This window comes from Pseudochaenichthys georgianus, chromosome 7 (genome assembly GCF_902827115.2).
Source record: "Pseudochaenichthys georgianus chromosome 7, fPseGeo1.2, whole genome shotgun sequence".
NCBI classification, from domain to species: Eukaryota; Metazoa; Chordata; class Actinopteri; order Perciformes; family Channichthyidae; genus Pseudochaenichthys; species Pseudochaenichthys georgianus.
In genome coordinates this window covers 10,931,234-10,954,556 of record NC_047509.1, presented here as the reverse complement: position 1 = coordinate 10,954,556, position 23,323 = coordinate 10,931,234, and the positions used below count along the sequence as shown (strand labels likewise).

The window sequence follows — 23,323 nt, the reverse complement described above, 5'->3', positions numbered from 1 at the left end:
AAGCAGATACACTGGGAGGAAGCAGATACACTGGGAGGCTTACAGGTGTGGGTGTGTCACTGAGGGAGTGCGAGGCATTTATACAAATACAAAGGTGAGTCAGTCAACTTTCTTAACATGATTCTGTCGACTTCATTAAGCAGCTGGAGATGTGCGATGTTCCCTGAGGTGTTCATTTATATTCAGCACAAGCTTCACTTCTTAATGGTTTTATGCTAATGGTGAAAGACATCCGAACAGTGTAATCATAATGAAGGGAGAAGCTGTTGACTGACACAAATGTTTTACTAATGTGTTTTGAGGGTTCGTTTAAAAAAGCCTGGAATAATGTTTCTTAAAAAATGATCAGAAGTCCGTTATGTAGGATATGCTGTCGTTGAACATAGAGGAAAATATTTCTGGCACAACTTGACCTACTTTTGGGAGAAGAAAAAAGCTCCAACAACATCTGCAGTACACAATAAAGTTGTTCTTCATACTTGAATACGTGTTGCTTGAGTTTTGACCTCCTGCTGCTGCTCCAGTCTATCATTAGAAAACACAGCAGGTGTTCTTTTTCTCTCTGGATATTGAATTTAGCTGATTTTCAAACGTATGATACTGCAGACCCCCTATAGCTAAAATTGAGATGACTGCACCCCTCACCTCTCCTCCCACATTTGCACCACGTGTGCTACACAGAGCCTGAAATGACTGCCAAATGAACAGGAAAAGCATTTAAGGGTCAGACAAATATAACTTAAATGAGTTGCTCTATTTAATCTTGTCCAATAAACTATCTCGTAAAATGTTTATATGTGCTATATTTATGTTCGAGGTCCACTTACCCCTGACTTCCGTACGTTGCCTCGTGGTTTTGGTACAGGTCGGCTGGACTTGGTCTCGATGAGCTCTGAGCCGGGGCCCACGGGGAGGCTCTGGGGCTGTTTGGTCCTCTGGGCCTGCAGAGCCAGCTGATAGGCCACCTCGAACGCCTGGCCCAGCGTCAGGATGATCTCATAGGTCAGATTCTACACAGAGAGGGAGAAAGAGGAGAAGCAGGCAGCCTTTTTAGGTATTCTCCGCTTTGAACAACAGTATTTAGTTTGCAGTACGCATGAAGTACATATTCCATAACACGTCTTTGTAACAAAGAGAAGTGGCTTTAATCTCGAGAGCATTGTGCAACAGCAAACTATTGTTAAACACTGACAGCTTCCAAGTGTGATCAAGCACCTCAGACTTCAGACGGAGCATTCAAGCTTCGCACGGCATACCTTGGAAAGTTGGATAAGCAATCATGGTCGGAACACAGACACAAAAAGGACGCAGAGTTAAGAAATCATCTGCATATTGCTATTCAACTTGTTTAGTTACATTGCATTTAGCTGACGCTTTTATCCAAAGCGACTTACAATAAGTGCGTTCGACCAGGAAGACACAAACTTGAAGAAAACAGAATCATATAAGTACATCAGGCTTCATAGAGCAAAAATATTTCAAGTGCTACTCAACTGGCTTTAGGTAAGCCAGCCCTTTATTAGTATATAAGTGCTTTGTTAGTAGTTAATGTCCTGATTTGTCTCGTGCCTTCTGCACCAGACCGGCGTGTTCAGCTCTGTGATCCCTCTGTGTGTTGAGGATGGTAGCAGCAGAATGGGCAAACATTGATTTGGCTTACAAACAATTGGGCAACTAACAATTATGTTCCTATTTCTTTTCTTAATGAATAAGTTGTTGGTCTATAAAATGTCAGAAAATACTGAGAAAATTCCAAGGTGATTTCTTCAAATGTTGTTTTGTCTGTCCAAAACGCAAAGATATTTAGTTTAATATGATTTAAAACACAGTAAAGATATAAATCTCCATCATTGAAATTAGAAGCCACTTAAGCTTTCAATCAACTCTCAAAGATCAACAGCTCTCTGGTCAATAAAGTTTAGAATAACCAATCACATCTCACAGCAGCTGCTACCCGACTGCATTACTGCTTGAGACAAAGCCCCTCGTTTGAGCCCCGAAGAGGAAAATGAGCCTAGTTTAACTGACTTCAGCCTGGAAAGCCCCTTGGTGCATTATGGGAAAGATTAGCAGGATAATCATCCGGTGTCAGGGGGGACCGAGTACTTTAAGGAGGGACAGTCATCAAGGCCAGAGTAGCACTGTGTCTACAAGGAGGCAATCCGCAGCAGCTGAAGCGAGACACCTTGAGAACATTCAGTCTCCAGATAACAGTGTTGACGATGCGAGCCGTCACTTCTCCTCAGTTCAAGTCTGGGGCATGATGTTGGAGGAATTCAAATTCACCAGTGAGGACGTTTTTGCAACACTTGAAATTCTCCTTTTATTATTTTCACCTTGTTTATGTTACAAGGGTAGCAGCCGTTCTCCAGGGAACTCACACAAAGAAATCTAGATTGATTAATAGCACTACAGGTAGAAGGATAATGTGTATTTTTTTATATCGGGGTCACTTTAAACTACCGTACTTTTCGGACTATAAGCCGCAACTTTTTCCCCCATTTTTTTTGTACAGCTAACGGCCACTAGGGAACCTCCTAAATCTATGGATTTTACAGGTAAAATTAACCACCTTTAACTCTATGGGCTCTATGACCGGTCCGCGCCCGCCACCTTTAAGCGGCGGGCTCCAGCAGGAAAAGCTGGAGGCCGGAAAAGAGTGAGACAGGTAGCGCGCCAAAGTAAAAGTGGAACCGAGAGACAGAACGAGAGCAAGACAGACGGACAATGTAGCTGCTGCGGCTCATATGCAGGTGCGCTTTATAGTCCGAAAAGTACGGTATGTGAGATGAAGCTGAGAGGACAATAAGAGCATCCTTACCACGTCGACTGTGCTGAACACATGGCAGTAGTGGTGGTTGGTTTGCAGGTCCTTGGTGATGTAGGCAAACGTGCACAAGTCCTCAGGGTCCTGGGCTGCACATGAAATATTCCGGATCTCATGCTCTGCGATGATGTTCTGCACCGAGGAGAGAGTTGGCTTAAGACTCACTCTATAAAGACTTCATATAACAGAACATCCCAATATGCAGGAAAATGTAGAAATATCCATTAAAACCAGACTGTGCTTCGAAGACAACCTTTCAATGTCTTTTTTTATTGAAGTCAAATACATGTCAATACAAGCACACTTTCTTCCAGTCAAACAGGAACAAATGTGACCTAAACTTGCAGGCATGACATTTAAAACCACAGAAAATGCTTGCTATTTGCACGAGGCATGAAGGGTCAAGATATTGAGTTTTGCACTGAGCACGATGGGATGTAGTAGTTACCTTATTGGCTGCATCAATGAACTTCACACCCTTATAAGTGATGGACAGGACGATGGTGGGGACTTTTCTCATTTGTTCTGTCGACCTCTGGAGGAAAAAAGGACGTATAAAGAGTGGACATTAAGGTGAATTACTGCTCACTCGTAAAGAAATATGCATTGTTTGTCACATGAGCTTGGAGAAGTAATTTACCCGCATTTTGGCACAGGCATCCTGCGTGGACTCTGTACCTCGTAGCTCCTTAATAAGCATGGAGCCGAGGTACTGCAAGGGAGAATGAGAGAGAGAAAAGGTTGGTGACTATATTGAATAGAAACGGCATCATATAGGAAGGACAATGAGTGATAAACATACACTGGCTTCGTAAGCGCAGGACTCAAAGATGAGCTTCTCAGGTTGATGGTGCCAGTTCTGCACCGGGGCGTACGGGGTGGCCAGGCTGGGCGGCCGCAGGGTCAGACGGGGCTCTCGAAGCCGCTCATCATACCGATCCTGGAAGAAGGAAGTATAATTATAAGTCTGGCAGTGGCCCACTTTTATCACGACATGAAGATACTGTAGGACATAAAGTAGTGCCGAAGGGAAAGACTTAAACATACATGTGATCGGTGTCGATCGCTCTGATATCTTTGGGCGTCGTAGTCACTTTCTGGCACTTTTTTCCTCCCAGGCTCTCCTACTGGCAGCAGAGGGTCCATTGAGCGTCCTGTGTAGGGGTCCATCTGACTGAGGGGGGAGGAGGATCCGGGCAGGTCTTGGCACTGGAGAGACAGATTCAGACACCATTAGTTAGTGTCGCACATATCATTCATATCACATTATCAATCATAATGAACTTGGACACGAAGAAATCAAGAGTGATCTGAGTAAAGGGCTTCTGTAAAGTTTGCTAAACCGTTATTACTGTGAGTGCCAACAGGTAACCACCGAATTCAATCGGTGGTGGAATTCCTCTTGGAGTTTTTACAAGTTTTTCGTGTTCGCTTGTAGTGTGCTGGGAGCGGAGGAGGATTGTCACGGAGGAGGGCCCGTGTTCTGCTGGATCGGAGGCCTGATCTGGTGCCATCCACCTGTCTTGGTTCCGGTGTGAAGGCCTGCTCCTGCCTGTTTCTGCTTCTACGGGCCTGATCTGAGATACTGCGGAGAAACCTGGAGAGTTGCTACGCTGCTGCCTCCCTGCCTGATTCTTGCTGCTGTGCTGGCGTGGTTCTTGCTCCGGGAACAGCGTGGATACTGTTGTGCTGGACTGGGAGAATGGCGGGTGTCGTGTTTATGCTGTGCCTTTTCTTGGCTGTGCTGGACAAGGAGAAGATCGCTAGTCATCCTGAAAAATCTACTGGATTCGGGTATGTTCTGCCGCCCGCAGTGGACATCCCCTGTACAGTTTCTGAGGTGTTGCACAAACAATTGCTGGTTGCACTGTCGCGGACATTCATTTCGGAAAATGTTTGTCTTTCTCACATGCCTGCCACGATGGTCCTTCAGAATAGTTTTTTAAACTCTAATCTCACTTTCGCGAAGTTTGCTGGTGACTCTAGAACAGCTGACAATGTATGTGTGTTGATTAAGAGGAAAAGGTGCTTGGTATTTTTATTGTTGTTACTATCAGGAAATCCATCCATCCATCCATCCATCTTCTCCCGCTTATCCGTGGTCGGGTCGCGGGGGTAGCAGTTCCAGCAGAGAGCCCCAAACTTTCTTTTCCCTGGCGACATCAACCAGCTCTGACTGGGGGATCCCAAGGCGCTCCCAGGCCAGCGAAGAGATATAATCCCTCCACCTGGTCCTAGGTCTACCCCTTGGTCTCTTCCCAGCTGGACGTGCCTGGAACACCTCCCTAGGGAGGCGCCCAGGTGGCATCCTAACTAGGTGCCCGAACCACCTCAACTGACTATCAGGAAATGTACAGCCAAATCCAGGTCCACCTAGCAGTATTAGTCAAATAGCTACTCCTGCTGATTTTATATCTAGATCTGGGCTAGGTTTAATTCATTTAAATGTGCGTAGTCTGTTACCTAAATTAGATTTTGTCCGTATTTGGGCGAGTTCGACTGATGCTGATGTCATTGTCTTATCAGAAACGTGGCTAGATAAATCCATTTTGGCCTCTGACATTTACATAAATGGTTACAGTGTATATCGTACTGACCGGCCTAAAAAAGGTGGTGGCGTTGCCATTTATGTGAAAAATAAGTTTTGTGTAACTAATATGGTTTCCAAATCTGTTGGTAAACAGCTAGAATTTTTAGCCGTGAATATTGAGGTAACAAAGGGTCAACAGCTCATGGTGGTGGGCTGCTACAGGGCCCCCTCGGCTGTCAAGGACTCTTTATCGTCATTGGCAAAACTGTTATCACAACTTTCCTACAAGGAAATAGTGCTGCTTGGTGATTTTAATTGGGACTGGTTAACTTCTGTGTCAGAGGATTTTAAAAACCTGTGTACCTCTTTGAATTTTACCCAGATTATAGACAGTCCTACTCGCCCAAATATTAAGTCCCCAAATAAATCCTCCTTAATTGATCTAATTTTAACAAATGTTCCACATAAATACTCATCTGTGGGAGTATTGTCTAATGATGTGAGTGACCACTGTGTTGTAGCCACAATTAGGGACACTAAGGTCCAAAAGGTTAAACAACGTATCATCACAAAGAGAGACAAAAAACACTTTGTGGAGCAGGGTTTTTTACATGATCCGTTTGATTGGGGTAAAATCAATCTGTGTGCTGATGTAGAAACTGCATAGTCTTATTTTTATCTTGGTTTTATGAAAATTATAGATAGACATTGATCTGCATACATTTTGAGTGAAGGGACAAAACAATCCCTGGTTTTCTGCTGAGCTGTCCAGTCTCCTTCATGAGAGAAACAAGGCCTGGGCTAAGGCTAGGAAATCAGGCTCAGAGGTAGAATGGCTACGTTTTAGGCAGCTAAGAAATAGCTTCACATCTCAAATAAAAAGTGCTAAATCAAAGTACTATTTGTCAGTTACCACAGAAAACCTGAATAATCCTAGGACATTTTGGAAAGTCATAAAATCGATTTCCACTGGTGATATCCCAAATGAGCTACCTCCGTGCCTTACCACAGCATCTGGCTGTATATCAGACAGGGCTACTATGCTAAATTGCTTTAATAAGCATTTTGTGTCTTGTGGCTCTCTGTTTGATTCTGTCACTGACTGTACTTCTGCTTCTGTGAACGCTCCAATCCTTGACTCTGAACAATGTGGTCTGGAAAACCCTTTCAGTTTTACTCCTTTAACTATTTGTATTGTTCATGAAGCCTTCTCTAAGCTAGATCCTAGGAAAGCGGCTGGCCCGGACAACTTAGAACCTTTCTTTTTAAAGATAGCTGCAGATTTTATTGCTCCACCTCTTACTTCTCTTTTTAACCTCTCCCTCAGCACAAATACAATTCCAAAAGTATGGAAGTCTGCTTATGTCTTGCCTTTACTGAAAGGAGGGGAGGCAACTATTTTAAATAACTATAGGCCAATCTCTAAATTGTCAGTTCTGGCTAAGGTTCTTGAACGCCTAGTGAGTGAACAGGTAAAGGAGTTTTTATGTACAAATGACATCCTGTCTAAACATCAGTCAGGATTCAGAAAGAAACACAGCACCATCACTGCGACAATGAAAGTGGTGAATGACATTGCTAGTATTTTAGATAATAAGCAGAGTTGTGCAGCTCTGTTTATTGACCTTTCCAAAGCGTTTGACACCGTTGATCATCGCATCTTAAATCAGAGGCTACTCAGTATTGGCCTATCCAGCCTTGCAGTGGGGTGGTTTGTGAACTACCTCTCTGAAAGGTCCCAATGTGTTCATTTTGATGGACTGTCTTCTGAGTGGTTAAACATTTCTAATGGTGTACCACAAGGTTCTGTTTTAGGACCACTTTTATTCTCCATATATATTAACAGCTTAGGTGAAAATGTGGATGAAGCTACTTTACATTTTTAATGCGGATGATACTGTGATGTATTGTGCAGGTCCCTCCATTAAAGAGGCTGTTGTTAAATTACAGGCTGTTTTTAACACTATTCAGACTCAGTTCTCTGAATTAAAGCTTCTTTTGTGGATAAAACCAAGGTAATGCTCTTTTCAAAAGCAAAAAAGACACCAGAGCCTGTTTTAGATATTGTAACTACGCAAGGAACAAAACTTGAAGTTGTTGCCTGTTACAAATACCTTGGTATCTGGCTTGATGATTGTCTCTCTTTTAAACTTCATGTCAATAACCTGCTTAAAAAACTGAGGGTTAGGCTAGGGTTCTTTTTCAGAAACAAGTCCCGTTTCTCGCTTGAGGCCAGGAAAAGGCTAGTCACTGTGACCTTTTTACCTGTGCTGGACTATGGGGATCTGATGTATATGAATGCACCTGCCGTCTGGTCAAGTTAGATGCTGCGTATCACAGTGCTCTGAGATTTGTCACAAATTGTAAAGCGCTTACACATCACTGTACACTGTATACCAAGGCAGGTTTACCATCACTCTTTGTACGGAGGCTCAGTCACTGGTACTAGGGGTGTAACGGTATCCGTATTCGTCCCGTACCGTCACGGTTCGGACGTCACGGTTCGGCACATGCAGTCACACGGCGAATACGCCTTTTTTTTACGATTGGGGAAAAAGTCTGTCATTCAGGGCACTATACACTATATATAATCCAGGGGGCGGTATTGCGCCTAAAATCTGTTTGCCAGCCGCCCTTAAACAACAAATGAAGAACAAGAAGAAACAACAACAAAACGAACTAAATACAAGAAGAAGAAAAGTTAGTATGGCGATTTCAGATAACACACAGGAGCTAGAACCCAGCTGCTTCTTTTAAATCAGCTGTGTGGGAACATTTCGGGTTCCCTGTGGACTACAATAACGATGAAGTGTGCGAGTGGTGGATCGGAAGAGGACGGTGTGTCGGCGTTGTTAGACAGCGGTGCGGTATGCTAATGGTAACACACGCCAAACATGCTAAATCATATCAGAAGGCATCACCCAGATTTGCCAATCACCGGAGCCCGGCAAAAGACAACAGCAGTTCAACAGCTGATCCCCGCTGTTTTTAAGAAGCCAATAGACATGAAAGCCGTGAAACCAAAATAAATAACGGAAGCTTTTGGAATAATGTTTTTCAACGACTTTACTCTCTGGAAACAACAAATAACAACAAACCTGGAATTACGCATTTGGGACTTTTTTTTTGCTTTTCCTTGTTGTACCGAACCGTGACCCCCAAACCGAGGTACGAACCGAACCGTGACTTCTGTGAACCGTTACACCCCTAACTGGTACACTTTTATTTATAAAGCTATGTTGGGCAAACTCCCGTATTACATCTGTTCTCTGGTAAAGCAGAAAGTTGCGGGCAGCTATTGTCTGAGATCGCAGGATGCGGTCTTGTTAGATGTGCCAAGAGTGAGGACTGTCTTAGGTAAGACGGCTTTTATGTGCGCAGCTCCACTTGTTGGAACAGCTTCCAGTCCAAATTGAAATTGAGCAATTTTATTTCTCTGAATGTTTTTAAGGCACGTCTGCACGAGATGCCTTCTGACACTATGGGTGTTTGTAAGTGTTGGTGAATATGTAAATATAATGTCCTCTATTGTTTGTTTTTATGTTTCATGTGGAACTAAATTGATGCAGGTCTCCCTTGTAAAAGAGATCCATGATCTCCATGATCTCAAGGGACCTATCTGAAATGAAAATGAAATGAGTTGTCCTATGATCAACAGTGATGGTCATTTTCCCCAAAACACATGCTTTGCAAGATTCCTAGACTCAAAGCAAACCAAGTCTGGGAGGAAGTTAAACCATTAAACTGTAATTTAACCTTTAGAAAGTTGTTGGTAAAACAGTGTGAGCGGTCTTACCCTGATCTGAGACAAACGGGGAGGCTTGACTGGAGGTTCCTCGTACGGCCTCTCCGCTAACGAAGCAATGATGCGTTTTCTGTGACCAAGTAGGGAGATCTTTAGCACCTAGAGGACAAAGGACAATATCATGTGACCATGACAGTTGGAAGAAGACCAAGACACATCTGACACTGATAATAAACTCATCATAAAAAACATTAACCCTTAAATCCAAACCTAAATGTGTTTTTAATAACTTTCACTAACGCATCCTTGATTACAGCTTAGAATTAACTAGTGAAATATAGGTATTCATACTTCATAGGACTACCTCAAATATTACCGATTTGTTTTCGGATCATTTTAAACTTCTCCCCAAATATTTAACAGCAACATCCTGTGTATTAACGTCCAGAGTTTCCGTTTCTTGCCTCCCAAAACTAAAGCTGGAGTAAACTGTCCAACTTGTCCCTTCTCTGAAGTTTCCCTAAAACTAATTTCACCCTCTGACACTCCTCGCAGTCTGTGACTCACATTGACGATCTCCAGCTCCCACAGGTTTTTGACACAGTCCAGAGTGCGGTAGCCGCTGGTCAGGAAGTTGTGCAAGTACTCGTGCAGACCCATGTTCTCCAGCCAGGAGGAGATGGAGCCGCTGCCGTCACAGCCCAGAGCTTTCACCTGCAGGACAACCACACAGTCACTAATGTGCTTTTTAACATATTTAACAGTCCTGCTTTTACAGTCCAAATAAGTAAAATTACAGATTTATTATCAACTAAAATGTACTTTAAGTATCAAAAGTAAGGTATGTTAAGATGTGTTTTTACTTAATTCATTATTAGTTTTGTAGCATTGATGCATCAAGGTATCCTTTTATTGTTGTGGCTGGTATAGGTGAAGTGACAATAGTTTATCTAATTTATACGAAGATTTTGAATTATCTTTCTTTAGAGAAATATTGGATAATTTCAATTATGTGAGACTTAAAAATACAGACGGTTATATTAATTAAAATAACAGAATGTTTTTAGGGGAAATTACTTTTTAGAGCAACTCTAACAACCAATATAAATGACATTGGAGACATGACGATGTTTTTGTGTAAGACATAACAATCAAGAGAAGTTAGAATCCATTGGGTTGAACCTTTAACAATGCATGGTATTGTTTAAGCTCATTGTTTACTAACCAGTAATTATATATATATAAATGTAGAATAGTAAAAAGTAGAATATTTCCTTTAAATGTAGGAGAGTAGAAGTAGGAGAAACATACAATAGTTCTGTAGGTGCAAGTTTCTCATAATTATACTAATGACAGTATTTGGGTAAATATACTGCGGTACTGCATTGGTATTCAGGCGAGATTAGCACCTTGTGAGAATCAGACACATGAGAATAAATCAGGTGTTGCAATGCTGGGATGAGTATTGAAGTTAGAATCAATGACTCCTCACTTTAGGTAATGACCGTGCCGCGTGCAGGACCTTCTTCCTGTGGCTCGGGTCTGTGATCCCAATCTCTCTCAAGTCCTGGTCCTCCATCACATTGCTCCCCTATGGAAGAAAATACAAAACCAATCAGCATCTCTGTTAAATTATATAAGCCTACATTTCTAAAGGATATCACTGGCACTGCGCCTGTATTAAAATAAGTATTGAACTGTGCAGTACATGAAAGAGAACATCAACTAAGGGATGTATTTGAGTCAAAAACATATTGGAACGCATGGATACATGCTCCAGAATAGCCAGTGCTGGAGTATTGATCACACGTAATGCCACCATAGCAGAAAACGGTAAAGTATTCCCTGGGACCCGACCTAGTGACTGTTGTAGAGGAGCCACATCGATAACCTCCTAAATGAGACGTATGTGTTAGGGGGAGGGGATTGAGGCAGCTGTGTGTGAATAATGGTCACCCCCATCTTTTGTTACACACTGTAGCACCTTTGAGGCCGCGGGGCAGGTAACGGATAACGGAGAAAGGAGCGATCAATCAGTGTCGGAAGAGCAGAGTGGTCAGCAATATGAGATGCAGAGGTAAAATGCCACAGCATCGATGGTTAACTGTAACTGATGGCCTCAGGGGGAACACACACATCAAAACATCCAGACGTGTGAAGGGGACGCCTCCATTTCTGCAGAGAACATCGCTCATTAGAGTGCTGTCCTGTTAGCTCTGCTAGCGGTCAGAATAAACGAGTTAAAACAAATCATTACTACTCGGGTGATCAGTTAGGAGTCAGTAAGAGCTTTAAGTTCATCTTGGGTCAGCAAATGAATCTCATGTTAAAGTACCATGATGCTTTGAGGGAGATGCTGCCTCAGGAACACACACACACACACACACACACACACACACACACACACACACACACACACACACACACACACACACACACACACACACACACACACACACACACACACACACACACACACACACACACACACACACACACACACACAGTTTGTCATGCAGACGCTGTAGATGCAAACAAGGGGCACAAAGGGTGAGGAGCGGAGCTGTCAGCGAGGGTAAAAACTGCAGAGTAATCTGTATAAAGTCGTTTGTTAGAACACAATGTTAAGTGCGATTTTAGCCCCTGATTCGCTGTTCTACAATGACAAAACATTCATAGAGTATGTCACGGGGGATTTGAGAAAAAGGTTATAATAATACACGGTCAGAAAATTACAGAAAGAGAAAACAGAAGGCACAGAAAGAAGACAGACAAAAAACCGAGAAAAAGATGGATGGAATGAAGCTGCAGCCCCAACACATGTTGTTGTTGGAAATTGAGCCGAATATCGTTCTGTTTTTGGATTGTAGATGTGCCAAACAAAACTAAATTATATATAAAATGCAGATTTACTGATGATTAAAATGATGCAGTGAAACAGAAATAGACAGACAGTAACAGTTAGGTGCATTATGAGAGCATAAGCTCCGACAGGATGTTATGTCATATATGGTGAAACGCGGCCCGAGTTGGAGCTCCTTTTGAGCAGCATAAGACATTGTGACGCATCTCTTTTGGTTCCCTAATGCCTTGCATTGAAGTGACGACTTAGAGCCCATTATCTGTGAGCAGCAACACACCGATCCATTCCTCTCCAGCTGAGGATTGAGACTCTTTGGGGAGCTGGGTGGATAATAGCGCTTTCACAGTGCATGGATCATTGCATTACTCTCCCACTGCAGATGAAGTGATAAATGGCTCTGTGGGGGAAATGCAGTTCGAAGAGACTGAATCCACAGTCTCTGCTTACATTCCCCGAGTTGTCTCCTGCACTTTTTACTTTTAAGTAGAAGTGTTTTAATGCAGCTCTTTGGTTTCCTGTGTGAGCGCCTGCTTTATGATTTGTTGCACCCAAAGTTTTCTGTTATGGAACTTCATAGAGAATTTAAAAAGCAGTTTTTGTAATCCATCACTGAGGTAAACACAGGAAAGAACGTATTTAAATCATAATAGGCTTTGCCACTGCAGATTTAGCAAAACCCCAGAACAAAAAAATCAGTTTTGAAAATGACCTTTTGGGCCACGTTGGAGACATTCGAGATGAAATGAGTCCATTCATTAATGTTCTATTTAATTTAACAACTATCAATGACCAACTATTTGAATAATTACTTTACTATTTAAGGCTGTTGTCAAGTAAATTAAAAGGCATATATTTCCCAACTGCTAGCACCTCGTGTTTGGTATCTTTGTTGATTTCATATATGGGTGTCCGGGGTATTCAATAATTAATCATAAATTGAATTGACAAAATCTGTAGCTGCAGTATCCTCACTGACGATGTTGGAAGTTGAGAAGATTTTAAAGTTTTGTTTCAATCGATATGAATCCTTTGAAAGGTTGGTTGGTTCATCCTATACTTGATCAACATCTGTAACCGTTTTCTATGATCGCCTTTTCAAACAAAATGCCCAACATAATCTGATTTCAGATTATAAAATGTAAGGATTTTCTGCTTTTCTTCGTCATAAAGAAAATCATTTATTTTATGCAGATTACATTACATTTCACTTAGCTGACGCTTTTATCCAAAGCGACTTACAATAAGTGCATTCGACCAAGAAGATACAAATTAGGTTTCATAGAGCCATTTACTGAGGATTACATTGATATAGCCATCATCCATATTTTGCTACCTGAAGCTACCCCTACTGAATGAACTTGAAAGGTAGTTTATGAGACTCCCATCTCCAGCCATCCATCTTCTCCCGCTCCGTGGTCGGGTCGCGGGGGTAGCAGCTCCAGCAGAGAGCCCCAAACTTCCTTTTCCCTGGCGACATCAACCAGCTCTGACTGGGGGATCTCAAGGCGCTCCCAGGCCAGCGAAGAGATATAATCCCTCCACCTGGTCCTAGGTCTACCCCTTGGTCTCTTCCCAGCTGGACGTGCCTGGAACACCTCCCTAGAGAGGCGCCTAGGTGGCATCCTTACTAGGTGCCCGAACCACCTCAACTGGCTCCTTTCGACACGAAGGAGACTCCCATCTCCTGCCAGATAACCATTACATTCACCTCTGCTTCATCTCGATAAGCCATTAGCCATCCCCACTCAAAGACTTTGAAAACAAAAACTTGCGAGATGTGGCGGTGACAAATCTGTGTGAAGAATTCTGACTAATGTGGTTCCACTTCGTCTAGCAGAGAGAATTCATTAGTTTACAGGAAGCTGACATAAGCACAACTTGGGTGAAAAAGTAGATCTGTAAACTGGGTGGTTTTGTGTGTGTTTGTAAGCCTCATCCATCTCTGCCTTCCCCTCTCCTCTCATTAAGATGCTGCTCTCTCCCCGCTCTCAGAGAGCCGCCACACAGCAGTCCCTCTGGTTTAAAAGCACTTTGAATTCAGGCCAGGTGCTCGAGGGCACGGCTCACTCATTCTGACGAAAGGACAGCTAACCAGCAGCAGAGAAACGTATACTGTGTCATCCTTAACAGGCCGCAATAAGACAACACGGGACTATTACAAGCTGACGGATGTGCAAAGATAATAAAAACATGTCTTCAAATGAACCATGTATCTAATCTAATTCCTGCACAAATGTTTATCCAGCGGGTAAACTATTCAGCTCCACCATTACACAAATCAATTAATCCATTCCCAATCTTTTAGCTTCTAACGCATGAAGCCATTACTGAGTTTCCAATTTGTCTGCAGGCTCTGGTGGCATTGACTCTCTCCAACATTTGCATCGATTCGATTGTAGAAAATAGCATCAAGGACAGAATAACGGAGGAAGATAATGCTGAAGTATAAACAGATGTTGCCTCCTCTGATTCTTCTCTCATCATCGTGAAACCAAAAGATTGAAATCAAGCTCTGAGTCACCTCTTATGAGCATAAACCAAAGTCTTGTCGCAGCAGACTTTAGTCCTGGGGTGGGGAACCTCCGGCCCCCGGGCCGTATACGGCCCGCGAGACAATTTGGTACGGCCCTCGAGGTAATTTCTAAACACGCAAAAAAGAAAAAAATCAGAGAAATCTAGAACGCAACACAATTAAACAAGCGAGTGCCTGTTTTTCCTAGCCAAGGTCAGAGTCCTTGAACACAACACGAGCCTAACGTGTCATCACGTGGTATATGTCTCGTCTGACAGAGGTGCAGTTCTGCCGGAGAGCACCAGAACGCCGCTCCGGCACTTCCAGAAATTGCAGTACTGATAAGGAGCCGTACACATGCCGCAGTTTCTGTGTGTCTGTGTCTTAGTTGAAAGCCCAGTGGCGATCTGTTCATCTGTCATACTGATCATACAGTCAATAACTTTGTTGCTATTAGCATCTGGTTAGCTAGCTATGCTAACGAATATAAGAAGCTTTTTCTACAACCAGTGAGGTAAAGGCACATCTTTATATGATCATTATAGTTATAAAAAAATAAGAGAATAAAGTAAACAGGTATAAAATAGTATATGACGGTAAAAAAAGTTGTTAGCCTATTAATAAACAAGAACACAGTTTGAAAGGAGAGTGATTTGTAAAATATCCATAAAGAAAATGAATCTGCTTACAGTTCTGTTTCATATGGGTGTTGAGAGTTGTATCCATTGATCTCTTAATGTTGCTCTCAAAGTGCACCAGATTGATGCTTTTAACTTCAACATTAAAAAAAAAATCTTCCCGGCGGAGCATGCCCCCCCCTAGAGGAGGTTAGCTCCCCCCCACTTAAATCATTTCCACATGGATAGGAAACTAAATACTTTTGCACACATCTTGTGTCCATATATTTCTGTTTTGGTAGTCATGCCACAACCGTGCACGTGCGTGCGTGCATGCAGGCATGCGCGAGTCATGGTAAAATATCTGGATTAAGAGGTTGTTTTTTCTTTGCACAGCATGAAAGAAAGGCGAAATGAATCTGTGATTTTAGTATTTTTAAGCAGAGGTCAAAAACTTGTATACGGCCCTCGGATGATATTGTAAAAATGTAAATGGCCCTTGAGAGGAAAAAGGTTCCCCACCCCTGCTTTAGTCGGTGACACGGTTGCCTGGAATACAAACTAACTTGGAGCTCCGCTGGCTGACCCGGTCACTACTGACGGCAGAATCTGAGCTCAGACGAAGAGAAGGGAGAAAAAAGAGCTGCTTCGTTTCAACAGCCATTACTGGTGAGTACCACAGAGGGCCGGAGTGCAGCACGGGCTTGTTTCATCGGTACATTTGCGCCATGAGTCGGTAAAAAGCATCTAATTGGTTTCAGAAGAGCCTTGTCTCTGCTTCGGTGCTTGAACACAACACAATCACTGCTGTTATTGATCCTCTTCTGCAGCAAGCCTGCAGGACAGACAGAGATCACAGCAGTCTGACGGCCAGAGTAAACACTGTTTCATTAGTGATCTCACTGCACAGCGGACATTTAAAATGTAATGAACACTTAACACAATGAATGTACCAAGCGTAAATATGCCGGATTTAGCTTTGAGCTACTTTCCATCCGCAGTCCCTCACATAAAACATTACATTTACAAACATAGCTACTGTTTCTATGCTGCTCATACCCATGGGCAAATTAGAAGAGCGCTAAATATCATTTGAGAGAGATTTCCAAAGTGTGTTGCTCAGATTTTTTTCATTTAATGATGAACACAACTATTACTGCTAGCACCTAAGTTTCACTTCCTGATGTCTATCATAAGAACGTGATAACATCAGAGATATTAGGCTGTGCCATCTCAATAATTAGACTGTACTCAGCCACGATTCTGTCATTTTGTATATCTGTACACACCAAGCACATGAGTCTGAGTGTTATTTAGAGCCGATGCACTGGATCAGCGTGGTAATAACGAGAATGCATTTAGTTCAAGTACATTATCTGCTGGAGTCAATTTCAATTCAATGTATGAAGCAAGTACCGTACTTTTCGGACTATAAAGCGCACCTGCATATAAGCCGCAGCAGCTAAATTGTCCGTCTGTCTTGCTCTCGTTCTGTCTCTCAGTTCCACTTTTACTTTGGCGCGCTACCTGTCTCACTCTTTTCCGGCCTCCAGCTTTTCCTGCTGGAGCCCACCGCTTAAAGGTGGCGGGCGCGGACCGGTCATAGAGCCCATAGAGTTAAAGGTGGTTAATTTTACCTGTAAAATCCATAGATTTAGGAGGTTCCCTAGTGGCCGTTAGCTGTACAAAAAAAATGGGGGGAAAGGTCGCGGCTTATAGTCCGAAAAGTACGGTATATATAAATGAACTAATACATTGAGATCATTTAAAACATCCTCATCATTGCAGATATTCTGTCACCTCATCGAGTTGGGTGGGTCAATACATATAGATACAACATATAATCAAATAAGTGTGTTCTTTTTTATATTTTACACAATTTCTTAGTGCAAAAATGTATTTCTCAATTCCTTTTTCCTATATATGAACTATTGGACGTTTTGAGCTCCATAAATCTGTGCCTCTGACTGGAACTACTAATACAATTAGACAAAACAAATCTGTCTTGTAACTGTGCCAACGACGATGCCTGCTCCTGTTCTCTCCACTCTGCATTTAACTACATTAAACACAGTTGGAAAAGTTGGGCAGAGATAAAGGTGAATGAGAGGGCAACTCTCACTCACCAATTTGTGATTCTTTAAAAAGGTCCACATTTACTGAGAGAAGCACAAGCCGTTTAAAGCCCATCGCTTTTTTCCAAATCCTCCAGCGATCTTAGGAAGCCAGGTGGTCTGTAAGCCGTGTTTGAAGATAGAAAGCGAGCCGGCTCTCTGCTTTGAAACAGGAAATACTCACGGCTAAAGACGGTGTGAGAGTGAAAGACTAAAAGACAGTCGGAAGATTAAACCTCGAGAGGCTTCAGCACAGAATTAAACATCGGTGTTGACGACGCTCGGTGGGAATGAAGGGACAGATACATGTTGGAATGCAGGTTATGTAAAGCAGATTAAAGATGATGAATGCAAGTATCAGTGGATGTATTCTGAAACAAGTCTGACACCGCTAGGTTTAGTCCAAGAGCGCAAAACATTCACATCTATTTTGGTATTCATGTTTCTGGCGTTGTTATTCTATCCACACCAGGACAACATTGCTGCTTAGAAGGACAACGTATGCTCTCTGGAGTCAGGTCCTAATTTACAAGTCTAATTAACACACTGTAATTAAAAACAATGACCTTCATTTGGCAAAACACAAACATGGATCACACCTCAGTGTTATCAGGGAGACAACATGCCTCCAAACAAGAGGAGACCAAATAACCATCTGTGACCCTTTAAACCAGGGGTGTCAAACTCAATTTCATCGCGGGCTATACAACTATATAAATATATAATATATATATAAAATAATGTGTTGTATTACATTATTGCCTCTGAATTGGATTAGTATGGGATATGATAATAACTTAGTCATTAACTACGTCTGAAAGCAGAAGTCTCTTCAGTGTGCATGTCACAAAACGAGATGCATTGTGGGTCATGTAGTTTATGGGCAACCTGCTTCTGTAAAGTGGCATGTAACCGTATAATAAACGTATTATATTCTTTGCAAGCTCTTGCGGGGCCACATAAAATGAAGTCGCGGGCCGGATTTGGCCCCCGGGCCTTAAGTTTGACACCCCTGCTTTAAACTGTGACATGGGAAGGGGGAACAATTACTCATGATGAACTAAAAGGAACTTCTTCACTATTGTTTGTAATTAATGAACAAAAGAAGGCTCTTCTTCATAACGTGTTATGCCCTCCTCTGTCCTGTATTCAATTACTGCTGCATGTTTTTAAGGGTAGTTGTCCTGGTTTAATCATTTCATGGAGTTTTAACATGGATTTCACCCCTGGAAAACATTCTATCTTTCCAGGCACACAGAAAACATCTGTTGGATCATAAAAAGAGTTAAGTACAATATTTGACACAAACTGATCCTAATATAACGGGGTAGGATTTGAGGTTTAGGTGGGACATGTTAAGGAGGTTACAAATGTGGCTTTGTTTGAGATTGTGACTTAAAAGTCCACAATGATATTGCCAGTTATACAGGTCACACATCTTAAGTGAAATCTAACTTAAGTTATGAAGTAGCCAGATCAAAGACCAAGGTTTTGTCAAGAGTCTGGCTTCCAGGAGCACTGGTCATACCAAATAAGGAATATAACTTGTCTCTGCACGGGCAATTACATTTGGTATGCTGCTCTAATTTCTTTAGAAGAGACAATAGGATTTCCACCTTTAGGGTCTCTTTAAAGAAACGAGCTACAATGGCTCACATATCACAATCTAATTTATTCGGATGAAACACAGCTAACAAACGTCTCTTCCAGTGCAGCAGAGAAGGTGTTGATAGGCCTGATGGAGGAGGAAAGAGTGTTCATCTTGACACACAAAGCGTCCGTCTCATTTCCAACATGAGGCTCAGCCGACCAGCTGGGTCTCTCATTCTCTCCATCAGTCCTCATTACTGACACGAGCCGCAGAGCCAACTCATAGTGGCGTCGCACACTGTGAGCTCCATCAACTGTCGGATTGGCACCAGCATCCCATTGCTCACCGAGACGCTCCTTCATTCTGGCCGGGCTTCAGCTGCTTCTCCGGTCAGGGGCCACGGACAGCCGGCCCCTGAGATGGAGACAGGCTGTCTGAGAGCTTAAGCATGAACCTGATTCAACACGCAGCAGGGCGCAATGATATCAAAGCTCCCGGAAACAAACTATTTGACAGCAAAGATAAAACTGCAAATTGTCTGGTTGAATGAACTTGTACATCTAGCAAACATGAGTCAAGGCTCTGCCGGAGAGCCGGGAGGTAAAGTCATGTCATTGAATCACGCACTGAATATTAAGATATTTATAACGTTTGTGATGTAAGGCGAGATATAAAATGATGTGCTGAATCCACCCAGAATACACAGTTCCCATATCAACATATTGCAGCAGCTGCTTAAAAAGGAAAACTCATGAAAAAGACCAGAGAGGTCGTTACAGGATTTCAGCTAATTGAACTTTAGACACACCTAATGGGATCATCTCACAGCTAATGGGAGAGGCATCAATTGGATTGTACACAAAGAAACACACTGGGGTTAAGTAGGAGTAAGCCGTGAAAGACAAGGAAAAAGACTATGAAAGTGAGCAAAGACAAAGAAAGAAAGTACAGTAAACAGTCAAGAGCATAAAGGTCAAGTTGGAACTAATGAAAGAACGGAGGAACTCACCATGTAGTGCAGGTCGTCGAAGCCATTGAGCAGGAGCTTGCTCTCGTACTGCGGCAGCCCCACGTGCTCCAGCCAGTCGCCCACAGGCTGCTCCAGCAGCCGGCCTGCAGCACCTGCTGACAGGGGAAAGCGCTTCAGGAGGGAGAAACCTTTCAGCCGGTAGCAGCGGCACTCTGAGGACGAGACGTGGCATTGCCACATCATTCTCGGCCAGCAGAGCCGAGTGCATCCGCAACAAGAGCCTGGCGGGGGAGACAGTGTCCTCTGTGGACAGGGCGTCAGCTCCCGCAGGGCAGCGGGGGCCGGACCACAGTCACCCAAGATGGCTAAAAGTGCCCCTGATCTCAGGGGTGAAGGAGGAGATGAATGGGTTTGAGCTGGTGGACTACCAGCTAATGTGAACAGATCTTAGCTATGACAGTCAGTCGGGGACCTGCCCAGAACACATTCCCCATCAACACCACTCTGCATCACTTCACTGTTGCAAACGTAACAAACCGTTCGTATTCAACTTGGGACAAAAGTCAAAATGTCCAGGGTCAGGAAGTAGCATTCTGTGTCCAAACGTAAAAGCTTGCAGCTGATTTAGTGAAGCTCCAGTTTTGTCATGAAGAGAAACCCAGAGGGAGAGACACACCTTACTCCAGAGAGGGTGATGTGTCTTAGCAACACGGAAAGTTCTTTGGAAGCTCCTCATTAATGAGTAAACAGGCACTCTGACTGAAAGACCCAGCTTGCTGAGCACCAGCCTGAGAACATCACAGCGCTCACAGGGAAAGCAGCAGGACGCACAACAAGTCTGTCCTGAGCCGAGATGGATTGGGACCAAAAGCAACACTGACGGCTGTCAGCAGCACCGAGGAGCCTGACCCTGAACGAAGACAGATCTCTGCCTCGACATATTACTGGTTCAATTCAGAAGCAAAACACACATGGGATTTCAGCTATCACACCCTTAAATTACCATTCACTTTTAACTTGATAAATGAGTAAATGTGTTTTCTGTTGATAGGAAAGAGTTATAGATTACCTTTATTTGCTTTCCTTTTAGGACAACACATCAAAAAAAGCTGACAAATAACAATAACAAACAAGCAAAGATCCAAACCTAAACTCAAATGACTAGTAAAATGCAGATAAATCTTCTTTTCCCCTTTTTAGTGATCTCATCATCTATTTAACTTGGCGCAAAACCAATCCTGTGTCAGAGGAGATTCCCACATCATAGATCCCATTGTGGTCGCTGCAGACGCTTGGAAATGTGTCGGGAAGAAAAATGAATGAAAATCCAGTGAAGGATTCCACAAGCTACTTTAACGCATACTTAAGAAATAGCCAGCCCCCAGAATGAACTCCGGAAAGAAAGAGTGCTCCAACTGTCTCCTCAGTCTGGGACAGTCTGTGGGATGTGGTCAGGTCCACTTTCCTAAAAAAATATCTGTAGTTCACTCTGAACTCTGAGCTGAAAAGGAAACACCTCATCCTACACACACCGCGGCGGCGTCCTTCTATTGTCCTGCTGTTCACAATTCTGCTGCCTGCAATATTTCTTTCCTCCCTCTCTCCCTCTCTCTCCCCTCATTGCACGCTTCCCCACCCCTCCCTCCCATACTCTCTCTCAAACACTGCAGGTGGCTGCTCTATGTCAGTGCAAGCTACAGTTCCCATCTACAGACCCCCCCACCTTCCTTATTACGTGCAGTTGTGATTGTATAAAAAAAGTCTGTCTCTTTTCACCCTCCTCCATCATCTCTTTCCCTCTGATGTGGAAGTAAATCAGTCGAGAGGAAAAAAGTACCAGAGACTGCAGGCTCAGACCCAATCAGCTAGAGACTTCGCTGCACTCCAATCAACACAGAGAGGACGCAAACACTGGTCTGAATCAGAGTGTGGGGGGGGGGGGGAGGCAGTCTCTGGATGGCCTCCTGACAGCAGCTTCTCCTGGACACGGTGGCTTTAAGATTTAAAGGTCCCCTATTATACTGTTTTTCATCAATATATTATAGTTCTCAGATCAAAACATGCCTCTGAAGTGTTTGGCTGGAACACCAAATAGATCATTGCAGCATTACCCATAATCCCCTCTGTTTCAGCCCTGTTTCTAAAGTGCTGATTCTCTGTCTGTTACTTTAGATGAAAATAAGGAGCCCCTCCCCACGCCCCTCTGAAAGATATTTGGTTACAAAGAACACCATGGTGCTCTAGGAGGAGATTCAGGTGATAAGGTGCGGGCGGGTTACCTTGGTGATTGGCTAATGGTTACACAAGCCAACAAAAACGTTATGACATCATAAAGTGGCCAAAATCTGATCAGCTCATTTTCAGACAGGTTTTTTATAGAAATCGATCAGGACAAAAAGTGAGAGAATCTTTGTTCCTGAAACTTTTAGAATCTCTTAACACAGAGGGGACACATGTTGATGTATACAAGACATGAACAAGTGGATTTTGCACAATAGGTGACCTTTAAGATTAAGTTTCATATACAGAGGAGTGGATTCAGACATGTTCAGACCACACAGATGCCGGGGCGCTAACTACTTCACTGCAGTGGTCTCAGTTTTCTTTATGTCCACAAAGCAAAATGAGCTCATCCCCCGACATGCTTACTGGTTCATATTTAAACAGCTCACTCCAGTGCAGGGCAGAAAACACACTTGTCAAACCACTACATTGCTTACATACTGTACAATGTGACTGAGGAAACGTGTGACCTGGAGGTGAATGATGAATGTGAAAGCTGAAGGGAAGGAGTCAATTGTTTGGGTTTACTGCTGCAGCTCCCAGGGCAACATCCATCAAATATGACGACAGGCTTTTGAAAACCCTACAGAATACCAGGAGAGCAGGTACGCAATCCTTTAAAACAAAGACATTATTTTACAGAGAGCTATTTAATAGAGTGTCTCTCAGGCACTTTGGTCTTTCAAATTAAAATACTCCTGGTACATTCAGAGTTAGGTTTAGAGACTGTACTTAAAAGCAACCTGGTTTCTATCACACACGAGAGAGAGACCGCGAACAACAAGAACAAGCCAAATTAATCCAATAAGGGTCCTTTGTAGGGATGTAACGATACAAAAAACTCACGGTACGATAATATGTCCACGGTACGATATTTATCGCGATATTGAAAAATAAAAGGGAAAAAATTTGATTTTTCTCTTTTTTAATAAATAATAAATCTGATTTTTACAGCATTTTAGTAGGATAGTAGTATTTTAAAGTGTCAACAATCTAATAATCAGACCTTGCAATAGAATAAATCAAGTTTCACTTTAGTTACTCAAGTAACTCAACTCTAACTCACTCACTCAGCATCACCAAGGTTATCTTTTAGGAATATGAGCATGTCCACATTTCCAGGTAGAAGCTGGGATGTTTGGGCGTTTACAAAATCCCCTGCTGTGGAAATAACTCTCTTGCTTGGTACTGATGTTGCTGGGACAGAGAGATATGCTTTGGCCATGGGTGACAGCAGTGGGTCAAACTGTGCATTGTCTCTCCACCACTTC

At 42.9% G+C, this 23,323-nt stretch overlaps 1 protein-coding gene across 5 annotated transcripts in view; it reads right to left on the bottom strand.

Annotated features, from left to right (window-relative positions):
- The window catches only part of LOC117449822 (ankyrin repeat and SAM domain-containing protein 1A), a 75,971-nt gene that overhangs the window by 4,314 nt on the left and 48,334 nt on the right, over positions 1–23,323 (bottom strand). For 4 of the 5 annotated variants that reach the window (XM_034087714.2, XM_034087713.2, XM_034087711.2 and 1 more), the window contains 10 exons: positions 19,809–19,924; positions 10,595–10,693; positions 9,670–9,816; positions 9,154–9,261; positions 3,875–4,036; positions 3,630–3,767; positions 3,468–3,539; positions 3,276–3,362; positions 2,822–2,959; positions 828–1,010 (listed from right to left, as the gene is read on the bottom strand). In XM_034087714.2, coding sequence (XP_033943605.1) covers positions 828–1,010; positions 2,822–2,959; positions 3,276–3,362; positions 3,468–3,539; positions 3,630–3,767; positions 3,875–4,036; positions 9,154–9,261; positions 9,670–9,816; positions 10,595–10,693; positions 19,809–19,924 — 1,250 coding nt within the window. The remainder of the gene's footprint in view (positions 1–827; positions 1,011–2,821; positions 2,960–3,275; positions 3,363–3,467; positions 3,540–3,629; positions 3,768–3,874; positions 4,037–9,153; positions 9,262–9,669; positions 9,817–10,594; positions 10,694–19,808; positions 19,925–23,323) is intronic. The other variant, XM_034087712.2, reaches the window with a different exon arrangement.